This window comes from Cryptomeria japonica, chromosome 5 (genome assembly GCF_030272615.1).
Source record: "Cryptomeria japonica chromosome 5, Sugi_1.0, whole genome shotgun sequence".
Classification (NCBI taxonomy): domain Eukaryota; kingdom Viridiplantae; phylum Streptophyta; class Pinopsida; order Cupressales; family Cupressaceae; genus Cryptomeria; species Cryptomeria japonica.
Genome location: NC_081409.1, coordinates 264,708,767 through 264,729,608, shown reverse-complemented (window position 1 = coordinate 264,729,608; position 20,842 = coordinate 264,708,767). Strand labels below are relative to the sequence as shown.

General features: G+C 34.9%; 1 protein-coding gene across 1 annotated transcript in view; it reads left to right on the top strand.

Annotated features, from left to right (window-relative positions):
* Positions 1 to 20,494, top strand: part of LOC131875864 (uncharacterized) — a 110,549-nt gene extending 90,055 nt beyond the window's left edge. The window contains exon 6 of the mRNA XM_059220563.1: positions 20,274 to 20,494. Within this exon, the coding sequence (XP_059076546.1) occupies positions 20,274 to 20,494 (221 nt within the window). The remainder of the gene's footprint in view (positions 1 to 20,273) is intronic.
* The last annotated feature ends 348 nt before the right edge of the window (positions 20,495 to 20,842 follow it).

The window sequence follows — 20,842 nt, the reverse complement described above, 5'->3', positions numbered from 1 at the left end:
TGTAGCATAAAAGTGGGACAGCAGATGATATGGCTCACTCCATGAAGGAGGTTCATGAGAAAGTGAGACAAGCTCTCCAAGACACCTCTCAAAAGGTCAAGGCAAAGGTGGATGCTACAAAGAGAGATGTACAATTTTCCATAGGTGACTATGTGATGGTTCATTTGAATAATGCGAGGCTACAAAAGGGAGTTCCCAACAAGCTTCAGATGAGAAGAATAGGCCCTTGCAAGATCTTAGCTAAGTATGGACCTAATGCTTATAAAGTTGATTTGCCTAATAATGTTTCTTTGTCCCCCATTTTTAATGTTGTAGATCTCATTGCTTTCAAGGGGCAGCCACCTGAGGAGGTTCAAAGAGTTTTAGATGTTTCTCAGTCCCTTTCTGATCTATCTCTCCCTTCTCTTTCTTTTCCCCTTGCTGAACAGGTTCTAGACTCCAGAGTTCTCAAAAAGACAAGGCATCACACCTACATGGAGCACCTCATCAAGTGGAAGGATCAGCCTATCTCCAAGGCCACTTGGATACCTAAAGATAACTTTCTGAAAGTTGGCATTTCTTCTTCTTTGCTGCCCCAAGGAGTCACATGACTTGATTGTTTTTGGGAGAGTATTGTGCAGGAGCACCCAGTTGAGTCAAAAACTCCATTTTTGGGTTTTTCATGTTTTTATGTTTGTAAAGTCTTGTTGTAGGTTTTTTTTGTTGTTTTATGTTGTTTTGAGTCATTTGTAGTAGTTTTGATCTCATTTTGGGCTTGAGAGATCATATCTTGCATTTCAGGCCTTGAGTTGTCAATTTTTGGCCAAAATGTGGAAAAGTGCCAAAAAGGTCTCCAAATGGTTTCAAGAGCATTGAAAAATGTTTGTTTAGTGTTTTTAAGCATTCCTAAATGGTTTAGACAAGTTTCTAAGGCTAGGATGTCAAAAATGCATTTGTGAGCAAGAAAAGTTGTCATTTTGCTCAAGAAAGTTGTCAAAAAGGTCATTTTCTTCAAAAATGTCATATTAAATGTCTTTTGTCCATACATGGGCATGGAAACCAACTTTAGAAACTATATAAGGCATCTCCTTATCTTTGTAAAGGTTGGTGTTTGTATTTGAAAGAATAACTCAATAGAAAACAAGTGTTTTTTTGGTTTTATGATTGTTTTTCTTCCTTTTTGAGGGGCAGTCCATACTATAGCTCTACAATCTATACTATACCTTCTTGGATGTTGTAATATGGATTTAACCAATCTTCCCATGTAATTGTTTCATCATTTTCTCTTTTGCAAATTGTTTTTACAAAAATAATTGGAAACTAGGTACCTGCTACCTTGCCAAGGGTTTGGGGTTGTAAAATGTGTCAACTTGGTTGATCCAGGCTTGGGATCCCTCCTATGGATTCTACCAAGTTGATCCATGTGTATATAGTGTACATATTTTTCCTTTTGTGCTAGAAGAATGGTTTGAATATGCAAATGAGTGATTACTAGGCAAGTGTTTGTCATTTGGCTAGTAACTTGATAAAGACTCAAAGTTTGCACTCAAAGGTAATTGAGTGAGAAAATGATTGTAAAAATGGTCTTGCCATGGGACCAATAGTTTAAGTATCAACTTGATTTATTTGAATAAGCTTACACCTTGTAATCATTTCCATTTGTAGACAAAACAATGAGTTCACTATTTTTGGGAAGTTGTTGTCATTTTGCTTAATGGAATGCTTAAGAGCATAATCCAAGCCTTGAAATTAAAAGGAAATGTAATAGGTGAATGTATAAATGTTTGAAGACCTCCTTTATGGTGTTTTCCCATCTCCAAGTTCTACATTCTTGTAGGTTCTAAAGAGGACAAGTTGCTGACTGGTAAAAGGCAGTAAAAGAACAGTGGTAGGGTCAAAATCACTGTTTTCCTTCTTGTGTGCCAAGTTTTTGGAAAAATGGAAGGTGATAGAGACTTGGACAAGGCACTCCAAGATGTGGCAGACCCTTCCAATCAGTCTTAGGCCTTGGTTCATGTAGGTGAATGCAAAACAAACAAAACAAGCACCAAACCCTCACTAAACCCTCCTTTTGGGGCTTAAAATGTGGACAGTCCTCAAACACACCCCATGGAACTCAAAACCACAAAACTATTTGAGAAAAAACTCCCTAAACACAATCCCCAACTTTCTTTGTGGTTAAAAAGACCATCGTTGAGCACAACAAACATAAAAAGTGCCAATTAGGCCTCACGGGCTAGTAGCCCTTTTTAGCCCTATTTTGCAAAAATAATCACAACTTTGGATTCAACAATTGGATCTTTCTATAACTATCATTTATATAATTGGACCGAAGTGATTGTTCGGGTGGTGAATAGTTTGAGAGTTATTAATGACTATTCATGACTGCATAACACACAACAAAATGACAGTTTTTGAAGAATGCTTGAACCCGATGGGAAAATGGAACTTGGAGGTTTTTGAAATATAATGGAAACATTTCAAACAGTCCAAAAGTGTACTTGTAACTCATAGACAACATGCAACCTCATTTGGGGGTAGTTGAGACCTTTTAAGGAATTTGAGCAAATTGAGAGTTATAGGTCTAAAACAAGTTTATGAGCATTCATGGTGAGTAACTCCTTGCTGCCCCTGCATTTCCATGTGGAAGACCCCTAGTACACATTGAAACTGAAAGTAGAAGACCCCAAGAACCAAGCACAAGTAGTTGAAGATGGGGAAAACAAGAACCTTGAGTAGTTTTGGAGCATGGGAGTAAGCTATCACCATCAAGGGAGTTTGCTAGGCAAGTAGACCATGGAATCCTTGGCATTCCAATACCCAAATAGGTTGAGTAAAAAATACACATCAGATCCTACAAGGTTTTGGCAAATACATTGATCCTTTTTGAGCAAGTTATCCTTGTGATCACTTACCTTCCAAGCTCCCTATCATCATGTCAGGACAAAATCTCCATGTCACCTTCCCAATAGGATGACAAGTCAACATGCCAACTCCCATAAGATGACAAAACAATATTTGCAAACAATTTTTTCTCGTAGGCTCATAAAATTAAATCAAATATTAAATAATAAATCTAATTGCCAATGTTAGGAATTGCAAAGGTTGAGACACCTTAATCCCAATAGTTTATAAGTTTTCTCTTTACATTCTATGATTACTTCTTATAGGTTCTTGTCCATGTATTTTAGGAGGATTATGTCAACATGTTGCTAGAGATCATGCATCTTTTGGGTTGCATGTTTGTATCAACATGTTTGTTCCTATTATTTCATGTTTTTAATTATTTTTCATACCTTGATATGAGTTTTTACTGGTAGAATTGATATACCTTGTTCTATTTCTATACTTGACATTACCCATGTAGTGAGAGTTCTAGGATATGTATGTTCTTCATTGATAGGTTTGATATAAGAAGCTTGTGATTGTTGTTTATGAGTTGTATTTGTTTTTGGCACGAGTCTACTAATTTTCTTGATACCTCCTAGGTATGGATGGTTGGAAATATTGGGAATTCAGGTGTCTCAACCTTGCTAATTCTAGTTATGCATTTATTATTATTTTACATTTTCCCATGGTTATTTGGCATTCATGTAATTAAATAATTTTGCTCCATCATAAGGGGTGTGGGTTTTATTAGTTGGAAATTTTGTCATATGCAGGTGCCTTAAAAATCAAGTTTTTAGTTGTCAAAAGATGCCCATCAATTGGTATAATATGTAAGGCCTATTTTTAGGGATGTTATGATATATTATATGACAACTATAAGGGCTAAAAGTGGGGTGAAACATTTTGGAGGTCAGAATTAGTTATATTGCACATGTATGAGCACTCTTACATTTGTTATTAATAGTCTATATGATGCATGTAAGACTATCTCCTATTTTTGGGGGATTCTTATGATAACTTGTAAGAAGGTATAATACCATATAAGAGACTATGATTGGAATATAGGGGTCATTTGGATTTTTACCATGATTTTTAGTAACCATTTTTTCACCCATGGTAATTTTCTATAGTGTTAAATTGAGCCCCAAAGGGTCTATATGTTGAGAGGTTGAGTTGGAGACAACATAAGTTGTTTTACAAGTACACAAATGTTGTCAGATTGAAGCAAGATTGAGGAAATATTTTTGTATTCTAATCTCTTTGAAGATTAATATATATGTTTCCTCTTTTCTTGGTGCAATTTTTTTTGAAAGGTTTTCTCCACATAATCACAATGTCATGTGTTTAGTTTTCTATGGTGTTATCTTGTTGTTGTTATAGCTGATTTTACTTCCTTTAAACATACACTATTAGATTTGATTTTAACATTCTATTATTATATTTCAACTCTTATTTTCTAACATTTGGTTTTAGAGCCTAGATAGTTTTGTGTCTTGGGTACAATAAGGGAGGTTTTTGGAGCTTTTGTTGGAGTTTTGGCTGATCCATTTTTTGTAGATTTGTGTTGATATCATGGTTGCAACTACATCTCATTCAAACATTGAAAATTTCAATGGAATAGGTTATGAGTTGTAGAAGTTGAAAATTGAAGATCTCCTTGGAGAACAAGATCAATGGGCGGTTGTAAAAAATAAAGAGAAACCTAATAAATTTTTTGATGAAGACTGAGAGAAGGTGGATAAAAAGGCATGATGTACTATTAGATTGTGTCTCTCTAATTTCTATTTTTTTAATGTGTTAAAGGAAAATACTTCACATTCTTTGTGGAACCAAATCGGTGAGATCTAACAAGATAAAATTTTGGTAGATAAATTTTACTTGAAAAGAAAATTGTTTTCTTTTAAGATGAGGTAAGGAGATACAATAGTTTAGGATTTGAATTTGTTTGTTTTAATTTTGAGTCAATTAGCCTCTATTGATATTTCAATTAAAGAAGAGGATAAATGCATTATGCTTCTTTTTTCTTTACCTAATTTAGGGGAGATTTTCATTCTTGCTATCACTACTAACCTTGAAGATCCAAAGATGGATGTACTTGTAGGATCTTTTTTGGTACATGAAATGAGAAGAAATACTATGGGATAGTTTAGTTGATGTTCTCAATGTTAGAGGAATACCCAAAGAAAGAGGGTCTAAAGGAGAAAAGAACGGGCCTAAGAAAAAGTCTAAGGGAATATCTAAAAATCCTAGTAAAAAGAGCAAAGTGAAGTGTTGGAACTGTGAAAAGAGAGGACGTGTTAAGAAGGAATGCAAAAATCCAAAGAAAATATTTGATTCCTCTATAGAGAAATCCTCAAACTTAGCTAATGATACTTTGATTTCTTTTCTTCATACATTATGACTAAAAACCATTGGTTAATTGATTCAAGATGATCATAACACATGATTCCTCATAAGGAGTGTTTTCCACATGTGAGAAGTATGATGGAGGAGAAATCTAACTCAGAGATAATTCTTCATATCCTATTGTCGAAAGGGGTAAGATTTAGTTGTGTTTCAATGATGAGAGAATAAAATATCTTTAAGGTGCTTTGCATGTCCCAGGTTTAGAAATAAATATAATTTCAGTTTCTATGTTGAATGATATAGAATTGCATGTAACATTTGACAAGCATGGTTGCAAGTTAGTCAAAGGAAACTTGGTGGTAGCAATAGGGACAAGGAAGGGGACTCTTTTTCATCTTGAAGTCACTACAATTGTTAAATTTTCTAATGTAACTAAGTCTGAAAATACATGTATGTTGTCGTACTATAGATTGGGCCACATTGGTGAGAATGGTTTAAAAACCATTTTGAATAAAAAGTTGTTAGACAATTTTTCCTATTTTGATGAGAGTTAAATTTTATGAACATTATGTTCTTGGAAAACAAAATAGAAATTCATTTACTCCAGATAATAATATAACATTTTCCCACTTGTCGAACACCTTGCAAGAGAAAAGGGAGTATCGACATAGTAATTTAATTCCTATGGGCCATCAGGCCCATAGACTCCGAACACCATCCAAACTTCTCTATGCTCACAACCGTAGTTAAATAATCTACAACATTAATCAAAGTTTCTACCTTAACTAGCTTCACCCTGCCATTTTCGACCATATCTCTAACAAAATGATACTCAACATAAATGTGTTGGTCCAGGCATGAAATGTCGAGTTCTTAGCTAGGCAGATGGCACTCTGACTATTATAGTAATCTACCATTGCACCTTGTTTTATTACAATATCTAAACACAATATTTTAAACCAAATTACTACTTTACAAGAATGAGTAGCTTCCATATACTCTGATTCTATAGTGGACAAAGCAACCACAACATGTTGCTTACTCATCCGACTAATTGCACCACCAAATACAGTAAACACATAAGCACCAGTGGATCTTATGCTATCAATATTACCTGCCTGAATCTACATATCCATGAATATCAAGGGAAATAACATCTCCAACCAAATTACCATGATAACATAAAGAATACTCAGAGGTACCCTTAAAATTGTTGGCATTTTGGATATGTTGATATGGTTTTGCCATTGATGTCAACACTTGTCAACACTTATCAACACTTGGAGATCTTTGATTATGTTCACTGGCATGATCAGTGACTTATGCACAGTACCGGTATCTGGATCATGGATAGATTATATTGTTCACCGACACTTGGAATGACTTGGAGATTACTTGGTTATGTCAAAGACATTGTTTGGAAACTTTGTTTTGGTGGTTTAGTCATTGATCTAATCGGGTTCGCATATTTGTTGTTACCAACAAATAGGTCTAGGTTATGCATCGGCAAGCATTATCCACTCCAAGTCAACATGGAATGTTATGAAGATGATTTTTTATTATTGTAAATGCATTGAGCTGACATGATGCATCATATATTGATTCATTTGTAATTGATTTCATTGTAATATATTTTAGTGAGCCGACCTACTCATTTGGTCTTAGGTTTTGGTATAAATGTAAGATCTGATTTGTGAGATTGATATAAGGAATAGTGGAAGAGGAATATAATAAGGTATATGCGAATATAAGCAAAGCTATGCAAGAAGACATCATTGAAGATTGAAGGAAGGTTTGAAGAAAGAAAATCAAAGCTTAATCGATACTGAATCCAACATATGAAGATGCTATTTTGAGCAATACATTATCATTGGATTTAACCATCCAATTATAGTCAGTGTGACTCCCATTTTGTGATTGAGCAGTGAGCTCTAGGTAGTTGGCCTTTCCACATGTGCAGACTCCATATTGTACACACATACTATCTGCAGTAGTATCATCTGATTGTGGGTAAGGTTTCCCACCATGGTTTTTCCCCTTACAGGGTTTCCACGTATAAATATATGTATTATGTGTTGTGGATCTTATTGTCTTTCTGTTTCATACACTAAACTTTACCGATACTGCAATTAACTGTTAAAACTGTCTACCGGCATAAAGTTTGGTTTATCGGTATTAAGCATTAAGTTTGGTTAAGCTAGTTTTGGTTTGAAATTCATGGACAACTGATTCATCCCCCACTCTCAGTTGACTTTGAGACCTAACAATTGGTATCAGAGCCTAGTCCTCTTTTTATAGAAGTTTAACAACTTGAGGAGATCCAATGTCTTCTAACTATTTTAGGAAGGACAATCCAAAACTTGATGGAACCAACTATGGTATAAGGAAGATCAAGATGGAGACACATCTGAATTGCATTGAAAAGGACATATGGAATGTTACAAAGAATGGCTATATTGCTCCTACTCAAGGTCAATTTGATCCACCAACCTTGGATAAAGATGAAGAAAATGATTGCAAAGCAAGAGAAGCACTCTTGAGCGCATTGTTAGATCAGCAAATCATGGGATTATCAGACAGATCTACTACTAAAGTTATTTGGGACAAATAGGAAACATTGAATGAAGGTGATACCATAGTCAAAATTGCAAAACTAGAATGCTTCTGGGTCAGGTATGAAAATCTGAAAATGGAAGAAGATGAAAGAATTTTTGCTTTTATGGAAAGAGTAAATGAAATTGTTTTGGGTATACAATGTTGTGGAAGATCCTTAAGTGAAGATGAAATTGTTTCTAAAGTTTTAAGAGCTTTTCCACTGGCATACAAAATAAAAGTAACTACTACAAATGAATTGAGAACAATGCCTAATGCATCAGTATCTAGAGACAATTTGGTTGGAAAACTTTTAGCTTTTGAACTTGAAGAATTTGGTCTTGTTGCTACAATAAAGATAGATTTAGGTTTCAAGGCATCATCATCATCTGAAAAATCTGATTGAAAAGCCTTCTATGCAAGAGAACTTGATGAAATCAAAAAAGAGAATGAAGAATTGGAAGAGCTTGAAGCACTATTTGCAAGGAAAATGCCTAAAGGTCCAGTTGGAAGTAAGTATGAAGGTAAAGAACCATTTAAATGTTTTAACTGCAATAAAATTGGTCATATGGCATCTAGGTGTCCTGATAGAGATGCAAGATTGAAAGAAAAAGATAAAAGAACATATAAGCCTAACCCTGAATATCATAGATACAAATTAAAGAAGAATAGAGACAAATCATGTTACTATGCTAATGAAGGAGTTACTGATAATTTTGATGAGGAACCGAACGACAATGGATGGGTTTTTGTTGCTATAACAGAAGATCAACCGGCACCTACTGTTCAACTGGTAGAGTAGGCCCTGATAGCTAAAATTAAAGATAAGGATGAATGGATCATTGATTCTGGATGTTCACATCATATGACTGGTGATAAAAGTAAGTTCTTAACCTTTCAGGAATACAATGGAGGTCTAGTAAGATTTGGAGATGATAAATCTTGTTTGATCAAAGGAAAAGGCACTATATCTTTTGATGGTAAGCACAATACTGATATTGTTTACTATATTGAAGGTTTGAATCATAATATTTTGAGTGTTGGTCAATTAGTTGAAAAAGGATTTCAGTTACAATTCAAGAATGGTAAATGCAAAATCATGAATAAAACTGGTTTAAAAATTACAACTGGTAATTAGACTAGAGGTAATATCTTTCATTTGAATAACCTTGAGAAAGCATGCTTGATTGCACATATTGATGAAAGTTGGCTATGACATAAGAGACTTTGTCATGTAAATTTGGATTGCATTGTGAAAATCAGTACAACTAAGGCAGTAAGGGATTTACCTAAGATTGTTAAACCTCACAATCTGGTATGTAAGGAATGTCAATTTGGAAAGAAAGTTAGAGCATCTTTTAAGAGTATTCCAGAAAAATACAATAATGTTCTTGACTTAATTCATACTTATTTATGCGGTCCAACAAGAACTAGAAGTTTACAAGGAGATAGATATTTTATGCTAATCATTGATTCTAGAATGTGTTGGGTTACTTTTCTCAGGGAGAAATCAGAAGCCTTTGGGAAATTCAAACTATTCAAGGTGATGGTAGAGAATGAAACTGGTAAGAAAATCAAATGTTTGAGATCAGATCAAGGAGGTGAATTCACATCTAAGGAATTTAATACATTATGTGAAGTGAATGGAATTAAGAGATGGTTATCTACTCCTTGGACACCCCAGTAGAATGGAGTTGTGGAATGGAAGAATAGAACTATTTTGTATGTAGATAGAAATATGTTATCAAAATCAAATCTACCTCATGTATACTAGAGAGAAGCAGTGAGTACAGCGGTTTACACATTCAACAAAGTTCACATCAAAGGTGAAACCGGTAAGACCCCTCATGAACTATGGTTTGGTAATACTCCTACTCTTAAATATTTCAGAATATTTGGAAGTAAGCGCTATATTAGGAGAGATGAGTATATTGGCAAATTTGATCCTAGAAGTGATGAAGGAATATTTCTTGGCTATTCATCTAAGAGCAAGGCATATAGATGTTTTAATAAGAGATTGCAAAAAATTGTTGAAAGTGCAAATGTGAAGATTGATGAAAAGTTCAAAGATAATTCAAGGTACATGGACTCTAAACTGGCAATAGAGATAATATCAAATGAACCTACACTGGTACAAAATTTTGATCTAGTCACACTGGCATCATCTAAAGATTCCACAGTGACTGAAGAATAGTAGCAAATAAAAACACCTCAGTATGTAAGATTGAACCACTGTAAAAGTCAAATAATTGGGAACAAGTGTCAAGGTGTTATGACTAGAGGAAGACTGGAAAATGAAGAGGTATGTCTTATTTCTCAAATTGAACCAGCATCAGTTAATGAGGCATGTGAAGATAAACATTGGATTAAAACTATGGAAGATGAATTGGAATAAATTGAAAAGAATAACACATGGACATTAGTTCCCCAGCCTAAAGACAAAAAAGTAATTGGAACTAAATGGGTATTCAGAAATAAACTCAATGAAGATGGTAAGGTAATCATAAAAAAAGCAAGATTAGTGTGTAAGAGATATTCATAGAAAGGAGTTGATTATAATGAAACCTTTGCACCAGTAGCTAGAATTGAGGCAGTCAGATTATTCTTAGCTTTTGCAGCACACAAGAACTATAAAGTATATGAAATGGATGTTAAATGTGCATTTTTGAATGGTGATCTTGAAAAAGAAGTTTACATTGAACAACCTGATGGATTTTCATGAACAAATGACAAAGATATGGTTTGCAGGTTAAGGAAAGCTTTATATGGATTAAAGCAAGCTCCTAGAGCTTGGTAATGCTAGATTGGACAAATATCTTTTGAAGATTGGTTACACTAAAGGTAATGCTGACATCAATCTATACTACAAAGTGACTAATGATGATATCTTGGTTATAGAAGTTTTTGTTGATGATATAATCTTTGGAGGAGAAGATGGATTATGTAAAGACTTTTCTAATAAGATTCAGGAAGAATTTGAAATGTCTATGATTGGGGAGATAAAATTCTTTTTAGGATTGCAGATTTCACAAACTGATAAAGGTATATTCATAAGTCAATCATAGTACTTGAAGGAATTACTAAAGAAATTTGGCATGGAAAACTCAAAACTGGTAAGCACACCTATGACTATAACTGATAAACTATCATTGAAGGATGAATCAACACCTATTAATCCGACAAGATTCAAGTCCATGATAGGAGGTTTACTGTATTTGACATAAACAAGACCTGATATTATGAATGCAATATGTATTATTTCAAGATTTCAGAGTAATCCTAAAGAAAATCATGAATCAGCAGTGAAAAGGATTTTCCGGTATCTACAAGGCATAACAAATCTTGGTTTATGGTATCCTAGAGATGAAAATTTTGATTTATGTGCATACATAAATGTAAATTGGGCAGGAGATGTAGATGACAAAAAAAGAACCACCAGTGGAGCATTTTTTCTTGGTATCAGATTAATTTCTTGGTTGAGCAAGAAACAGAGTTGCACATCTTTATCAACAATAGAATCAGAATATGTTGTAGCAACAACTAATTGCACTCAGGTATTATGGATCAAGCAAAAGTTGAAGGACATCAAGGTAAAATGCAAGGAACCTATAACAATTTAATGTGATAATATGGAAGTAATTGATATATCTAAGAACCGGGTATTTCACTCAAAAACTAAACATGTTTCTATCAAATTCAATTTACTGAAAGAGAATGTTGAGGCAAAAGAAGTCAAGTTGGTTTATGCCAATACTAAAGAGCAGATTGCAGATATTTTTACTAAGCCTTTGCCTAAGGAAACTTTTGAATATCTCAGAGAGCATCTTGGGGTTATACCCCCACCAGTAGAGACTTAGACAGTTGATGTTTGTCATCAACCGATATAATTAATAGAGAAATCTTTTTCCGAGTTTGATGAGGAGAGCTACTTCTCAGAGGGAGTAGTTGGATAAATTGATAAGTTGGTATTTTGTAATAAGTTTGAATCTGGTTTTTGTATTGCTTTGTCATTTGATGTCAAAGGGGGACAGATATCTATGGAAAAACACATTATCTTTTGGGAGAGATTATTTGGGGAGAGATTGTTACTCTCTATATCTATATTTTGATTTCTGGTTAATTATCTCTTTGGGAGATTGTTGGTTTTTGGTTTTTGGCATTTCTATTTTGGCACTTTGATGGGTTTTCCATCTTGTGTTGCCATAAATACAAAAGGGGGAGATTGTTGGTATTTTGGATATGTTGATATGGTTTTGTCATTGATGTCAACACTTGTCAACACTTATCAGCACTTGGAGATCTTTGATTATGTTCACCGACATGATCAGTGACTTATGCACAACCACCAGTATCTGGTTCACAAATAGATTATATTGTTCACCAACACTTGGAATGACTTGGAGATTACTTGGTTATGTTGAAGACATTGTTTGGACACTTTATTTTGGTGATTTGGTCATTGATCCAATCAGGTTTGCATATTTGTTGTTACCGACAAATAGGTCTACGTTATGCACTGACAAGCATTATCCACTCTAGATCAGTACGACACATTATGAAGATGATTTATTATTATTGTAAATGCATTGAGCCAAAATGATGCACCATATATTGATTCATTTATAATTGATTTCATTGTAATATCTTTTAGTGAGCCGACCTACTCATTTGGTCTTAGGTTTTGGTATAAATGTAAGTTCTCATTTGTGAGATTGATATAAGTAATAGTGGAAGAGGAATATAATAAGGTATATGTGAATATAAGTAGATCTATACACATAGACATCATTCAAGATTGAAGGAAGGGTTGAAGAAAGAAAATCAGAGCTTAACCAGTACTGAATCCAGCATATGAAGATGCTATTTTGAGCAGTACATTATTATTGGATTTAACCATCCAATTGTAGTCAGTGTGACTCCCATTTTGTGATTGAGCAGTGAGCTCTAGGCAGTTGGCCTTTTTGCATGTGCAGACTCCATATTGTACACACATACTATTTGCAGTAGTATCATCTGATTGTGGGTAAGGTTTCCCACCATGGTTTCTCCCCTTACAGGGTTTCCATGTACAAATATCTGTGATATGTGTTGTGGATGTTATTGTCTTTCTGTTTCATGCATTAAAATTTACCGGTACTGCAATTAACTGTGAAAACTGTCTACCGGCATAAAGTTTGGTTTACTAGTATTAAGCATTAAGTTTGGTTAAGTTAGTTCTAGTTTGAAATTCATTGACAACTAATTCACCCCACCCCCCTCTCAGTTGTCTCCGAGACCTAACAAAAATATCTGAACTGTTTTGATTGGATCCCAATAAACTCTACCATGATTAGACATATATCTGGAAAGAACTCCCACTACTTGGGCAATGTCTTGTCTAGTACAGATCATAGCATACATCAAACTTCCAATTGCACTTGGGTAAGGAGCTCTACTCATGTCTTCCATCTTTGATGGAGATGGAGGACAATCTAAAATAGATATTTTTGCTCCAACTATAAAGGGAACACATAATGGTCTACAACCATGTATGTTGAACCTTAGTAATATTGAATTCACATACTTACTCTGGCCTAGCCATAGCTTTATGTTCAGTCATAGTCTCTTCTAATTTTGATTCCAAGAATGTGTTTTGCTGCACCAAGATCTTTCATTTCAAATTTAGCAACAATTTGAGATTTTAGTTTTGATATCATACCTTTCCCTTTATCAATGAATACCATATCATCAACATATAATGCAATGCACAGGAAATGATTAGCATCAAATTTATAATAAACACACAGATCTGATTTAGAATGCTCAAATCTCAAACTCAACACATATGTATCAAATTTATGGTACCACATCCTAGGAATCTGTTTGAGGCCATATAAAGATTTTTTCAATTTATAGACCAAATTACTTTTACCTTTCAGCACATAGTGCTCTAGATATGTCATATAGATATCCTTCTCTAGATCACCATGAAGGAAAGTAGTTTTCACATCCATTTTCTTAACCTCTAAATCATAAGTAGCAGCAATAGAAAGAAAAAATCTAATGGATGTCATTTATGCTTCAAAAGAAAATATCTCACCATAATCAACACCCTCAACCTAAGAGTAGCCTTTTGCAACCAACCTTGCTTTACACTTCTCAATGCTTCCATCTGAATTAATCTTTTTCTTGAACACCCATTTGCAACCAATGATCTTTTCATCCTTTAGGCAATGGTACAAGATCCCATGTATCATTCTTTTTCAAAGTTGTCATTTCTTCTTCCATAGAAATCTTCCAGGATTATGCATCATTCATACCTAAGGCATCTTCTATAAATCTAGGTTCATCCACATTAGTATTCAAAGCAAGTTCATACATCTCCAATCATTGGGTAAATACATTTTAGATGGTTGTCTATGTCTTGTAGAGCTTCAAACAAGCTGAGTTGGAGGTTCTTCCTCCTCTTCTAAAGATTCAGAGCTAGATGAGATATCATCAAATTCTTTCCTATCAAGTGTTCTTGATTCAACTCTTTCAGGCATAAAAGGGGATTGAATCACATCTTCTTGTTTAGTCCATTCTTGTTGCAATGTAACAAAAAGGGACTTAATTTATCTAAAAATAACACTTCTACTATGAATTACCTTTTGTGCAACAGGGTCCCAAATCTTGCATCCTTTCACACCATAACTATAACCGGTGAAGATATATTTCATAGCCTTGTACTCCAACTTTATTCACTTCTCCTTCAACACATGTGCATATGCCTCACAACCAAAAACTCTAAGATGTCTCAGTGAAGGCTTGTGACCTGACCATGCTTCCATACGCATTTTATCAACAAGAGCTGATGTAGGAGACCTATTAATTAGATAGCAAGTAGCGACAATAACTTCAACCCAAAACTTGTGTTCTAGACCAACACCACTCAAAATACTCCTAGCCTTGTTCATCAGTATCCTATTCATTCTTTTTGCAACTCCATTCTGCTATGGAGAATACGTACTTTTCCTCTATCTATTAATGCCATAATCTTTACATAATCTATCAAAATCATTAGAGAAAAAATCACCACCATTATCAATCCTCAAACATTTAATTTTCTTTCTAGTTTTCTCTTTGGATGAGGGTTCTGACAGTGATCCAATGAGAGATTCTGAGGAGAGCACGAATGACTCAGAATTTCAAGTAGGCAAGAAGAGGAAACATTTGAAAACTAGGCCTTCCTCCTCAAAGGGCGAGAAATCTAAAGGCAAAATTCTCCAGATAAGCTCCTCCTCCTCTTCCTCGAAGGAGGTTTCTTAAAATTTAGAGAAGGAGAAACCCCAGGGTTCTCTAAAAAATAAATCCAAAGCCTATACTTAGACCATAAACAAACAAAAGAGAAAGGATGAGAATGTGAAGGAGCTGGAGGAACATAAACAGAAAAAGATTTCGGATGTTGATTAGAACTTGGGGAAGCGACCACTGGAGAAGTTCATAGGGCTGAAGAAAAAGATATTGTTGGTGACACCCCAAATAAGGAACATGAAAACTTTAGTAAGATAGATCCCCCCTCAAACCCTCCTCCTGAGGGTTTGAAAGGTTTTATGGACACCATGGAATGGTTAATAACTAGTTACAAGAAAGCTGTGGATGACAAAAAGAAACTCAGCCACAAAATCCAAATTCTGGAAACTATCAACACTGGTGAAGGGAAGACTATGGCAGATTATATGGAGGATTTGACAAATACAGTTGCTAAAGGTGAAAATATAAGAGACTTCTTCAACCCCAGATTCGAGCAAATTGAGAAAGACTTGCTGGAGAGGAAAGTGAATGCTAATTCTATGGATCAAACTATTTTGGGAACTGTCAGTAAAGTTAGTAAACTTGAGGAATGTCTCAAAAGTATCATAGAGCAAAGCTTAAATATTCTAAAGGTCTCTATTGGTAATCCCAAAATTCTCATCAACAAATTGGATGAGGAGAAGGACATCCTAAAAATTGACCCTGACACTGAAGGTACATGAGATGTTTAATGAACCAGAACAAGAACCAGAGGTAAAAAGAAGGAGTAGAAGCCTAATAAGGACCTGGATGAACTTAAAGCTGTTGTGGCCACCTATGACCAGTTGGTGATTAAGGCGGAGGACTTCCTAAAGACTCTTTAATTGTGCAGTGCTTTCCTGGTTTCGGTTGTTTTGTTGTTTCTTTCTTTTGCTATCCTTTCTGTTTACTGGCCTTTTTGTCAGTCATTTTTTAAGCAGTTTTTTTGGTCTGGATACTCTATGATGATACTTCTTAATCTCCTATGTTAAAGGTTTTAGGTCCTGAAAACCTATTTTTCTTGTTAATTAGAACTCAACCATTGCTTTAAATTATTTAAAATGACTAAAAATTCTAGATAATTTACTCTTTAGAAAGTATACCCATGTTTTTCTACTAAAATCATCAATAAATGAAACATATTATGTAGATTTTCTAATTGAATGAGCATCTATAGGACCAAACACATCAGAATAAATAAGATCCAAAACACCATAGGATTAATGAGAACTCGAGTAAAACTAAACGTGGTTTTGTTTTTCATAAATGCAATGCATCCAAAAATCAAATTCAAGATTACATTCATTCAAACCTTCAACAAGGTTTTTATTTTTCAAGGTCCTCAGACTCTTTTCTCTAATGTGGCCAGGTCTTTGGTGCTATAACATAGTCTTCTCTGCAGGTAACTTTACTTCAAAAGAAAGAGCACCCTTAAGTACCCAAAAGTTGTGTCCATCTATTGAAGGTAAATCCCTCAAATCTTCAGATGAAGTATCCATGGATATACTTTTTACATAAGTTCTATTACACTCAAGAGTGTATGCCTCTAGTTTATACAAAGTGCCAAGCCTAAAACCTCTAGAAATAACCATAGAACCCTTAATCATCTTACATCCTACATCAGAAAAGACTACCTGCACACCCGCATCTATCAGTTTGCTCACAAATATTAATTTTTTTTTTAATCCAAGGATATGCAACACACTACTAATCCTTTTTATTCTACCATTAGGAAACCTAATCCTAAATTTACCTCAACCAACAATGTCTAAATGTGAATCATCACCCAATTACACCTTGCCTCCATTTTAATATTCATATTTAGAAAACCAATCTTTATTGGAAGTCATATGAAAAGATGCACCTGATTCAATTAACCATGCATCATTACCTGCATGAGTAGCCAAAGCTGCAATGAATGCATCACCATCTTCCTTCTCAGACTCAGAATCAGAATCAAACTTCTTATTTTTCTTCTTATTTTCTTCTTTATAATCTTTATGGATGTGACCTGAATTACTGCAATTCCAACAAATGACTTTGGACTTTCTAGGAGAATTTGATCTCCCTTTGAATTTGGACTTATTACGCTTGTCATTCTTCTTGCCTTTTTCGTTAGGTCTTCCATGAATAGTTAGGGCATCCTTCAAATTTATGGATACCTTCCTCCACATTGCTTCACCAATTAGGGCACCAATCACATCTTTAGACTTCAAAACAATAGAATTACTACCGATAGCCATAACAAGATAATCCCATGAATCAAGCAAAGAATAAAGCAAGATTTGGCATTTCTCCTCTTCATCTATCTTAACATCAACAGATACCAATTGAACCACCAAAATATTAAATGCTTCCAAGTGATTGGCAATTCATCCACCCTCTTCCATATTAAAGGAATACAATTTCTTCCTCAAGAAAATATGATTTAATAAGGATTTGGCTTCATACATCTCATTAAGCTTAGTCCATAACTTCTTTGCAGTGTTCTCTTCATGGATATTGATCAGAACCAAGTCTGCTAGGCCTAATCTGAATAGACACTTGGCTTTCCATTCCATAACATCATACTTAATAGTCACAGTACTATCTATAGGTTGAGACATTTGGACTAACAACATCCCATAAATCTTGATCTATTAGCAGATCTTCTATCTTCAGCTTCCACATCTCAAAATAACTACCATTAAATTTCTCCACCTCTATTCTCCCTGATGAACTTGCCATCTAAAATTTCTTACAACAAGATAAAAAATATCTTCTATAAAATTTCCCACTAAAAACTAGATTAGTTCAAAAAACCCAACAACCCACAACTGAAACCAAAGGTGATAAGGCTCTGATACCACTTATAAGGAAGTTAAGTAGCAGAACAACTTCCTACACAAACTTTGAAAGGAGGGTAATATATAAATATCTACAAATCATTATAGTAGTTACAAAAACTTAACAGAAATAAACAAAATATCGTGCATACCACAACACAATAACATAGTGATTTACGTGGGGAAAACCCTTTTAGGAGAAAAACCCCACACTCCTAAAGAAGCTCAATATATTATTCAACAATCAATAACAGATTACAATATACTTTCAAAGCAACATATTCACATGAGTACCATTAATTAGAGACTCAAAGGTAACTTAATAGCCATAAGACTCTTACACTCAACCTGTATCTCATACACCTCATATATAGGAGATACAATACAAGAAACCGTCAAATGGTATTACAAAACCATGGGTTAAGACCACCCAATAAAGTAGATCTGACCTTATCTTCATTCTATATTACCTATGACATGTTAAAATACACATCAACAAGTGTTCCTCCATTTTATAACTCATTTATGTGTCCAATGTAATTTATATTTCCTATTTCAGGAGTCCAAACTTCCAGAGGCCATAACTTGTGAACCGTGTGTTTGATTGACGAACCATTTGAAGAGTCAAAAAGCTTGCAAAGTGATCTATTTCCTTGTAAATTGCAACACCATTTATGCCCAATTTTTTAGGGTGTTTCAAACCTCTAAATTCCTCAAAATTAATTAAAAACCTCTCACTGCACCCTCCAAAAACAAAAAACTTCAATATCTTCAAAACTAGCTATGATATTGTGATGAAAATTTACCAGCATGCTCATCTAGCCAACGAAAAGCTTCGAGGACAATTTTGCACAATTTCATGCTAAAAAAACTTATTATAAATAGTAACCTCATGTAAATGCAAGGTTGAGACACCATTTTCCCAACATACTTTGCCAAATCTACTAATGAGGTTATCATATTGGGGTTATTGTATCAATTCTCAGGTTGTGTATGTTGAGTTTGATAGTCTACAACTAGTACAATGGGGATGGGGTGAAGGTGTGGCTGATCCAGGGATGTTGTTGCAGTATAACACTTGGTGGGAAACATATCGACCTATTCCTCTTACTTATCCTAGAATTCTTATAGTGGGTTTGATGATTTGGGGGAGGAGATAGCAATAGGAAAGTCAAGGAGGTGATGGGGATGAAGATGGAGGAGGTAGGGGTGGGAGGAGAGGAGGCTAGATTGGTGGATGTGTTGATCCTTAAATTTGAGACCTCAAGGAAATGATCTTATGGGAATTTTTATGAGTGGGGGATGAATTGCGCCTCACAGAACAACCTCTGGCATTTTAGAAGCTAGTTCTTCAAAATTCAGAGGGGAAAGGGAGGTAAGATACTAAAATTAAAACTAACTAAGGTGATGTGCTAGAATTAAAAATTTAAACTTCAGAAGCACAATAAACCATACATAAAATGCATAATTCAAAGTCTAAATAATTCTGCATGACCATAATGTTTAACTAAGATTCAATAATAGCATAATACTTTTCAAGCACAACTAGAACTAGATTAAAAGAGTCTAAGACATGATTCAACCAACAGAAGTTATGTTCAATATAATAAAAGCTTATGAAGACCATGAAATTCAGTCCTTACTCAACATGACATAAAGTATTGTCTCATAAACAAATCAAAACAAAGGCCAAAACTCGGCATAGCCTTATCATCTATTACAAAACCAGAAAATACTAAAGTCTGAACTCTCAGCTCTAAAACTAGTGATCTAAATGTGAACCCCATTTTTACAGTGTGCCCTTCAACCTTTTATAGAGAGGAAAAATTAGCTTCTCTCTCAAGATGTCATGCCGAAGATCAAGGCATTGGATCTTTGATTCTCTTGTCTTGAAGACAAGTGTGTCTTTCCCATTGATTATTTGTAGGATGTGCGCTAGATGTGAAAAAAAATCCCACCAATCACATGATTACATGGGCTAACTAAAAATGTGTTTTTTAACAACCTTTAGTCTTTCTTTTCGACTGAGAAAAATTGCATGGATGAGAATATTCTAGGAATGTGCACTGGCTTCCTTGAAATTGTGACCACTGCTCGGGATACGTGTTACGCTATTGGGCCCTCATGAGGGGATATTTTGTACCAAGAGCTAAAACCCCTAATGAATTGACATGTGGCATTCTGCAAGATTGCACTGCTAGACCCGGGTATGCTTGTTGGGAAATCTACAAATGTTGATGTGGACAATATTTTAAAAGAGGCGGCAACATCACCTTGTGTAGATGGAGTCTACATGATGATTAAGAGGAGGCTGGAGAGGAGGTAGAGCTAGTTAGTTTAGTGATGTGTTAGCAATAGTAGAGGATGAGGAGGAGGATGAGGAGATGGGTGTGGATATTGAGGGGAGCAACAAATTTGGGGGAGATAGTGATGAGTCTTTTTTGGAGTCATCTAGTTCAGATGAAGATGAGGTTGAGGAGGATGATCATGATAATGGAGGAGATGAGATGGTCATGGGAGGAGAGGGACCATCAAGTGGAGGTGAGGATAGTGGTGGAGTGGGTGGAGATTAAGGTGAGGGTGTCGGTGATTATGAGATGCCAAATCTCAAGGATGTACCTATGGGTGAGGATGTTCTGTAGATATCATATCCACAGGCCATTAGAGGTCAGATAAAAGCATTTTAAGATGAATTGTCTATTGAACCATGCTATAGGGTAGAGAATCGATCCAAGTGTACAACTGATGAGGATGTGTGGGCTCTGGAGAGTGATGCTCTTATTACCAAGAGAGATAGCCTCTCAATTGAGAGACATCTTGTAGTTGCTGAGAGGTATCTATTTCATCATGAGCATGATGATGCTACCAGGCAAGCCCATTATTGTATGGATGCCTATCAGTGATATATTTCCCCAGGAATA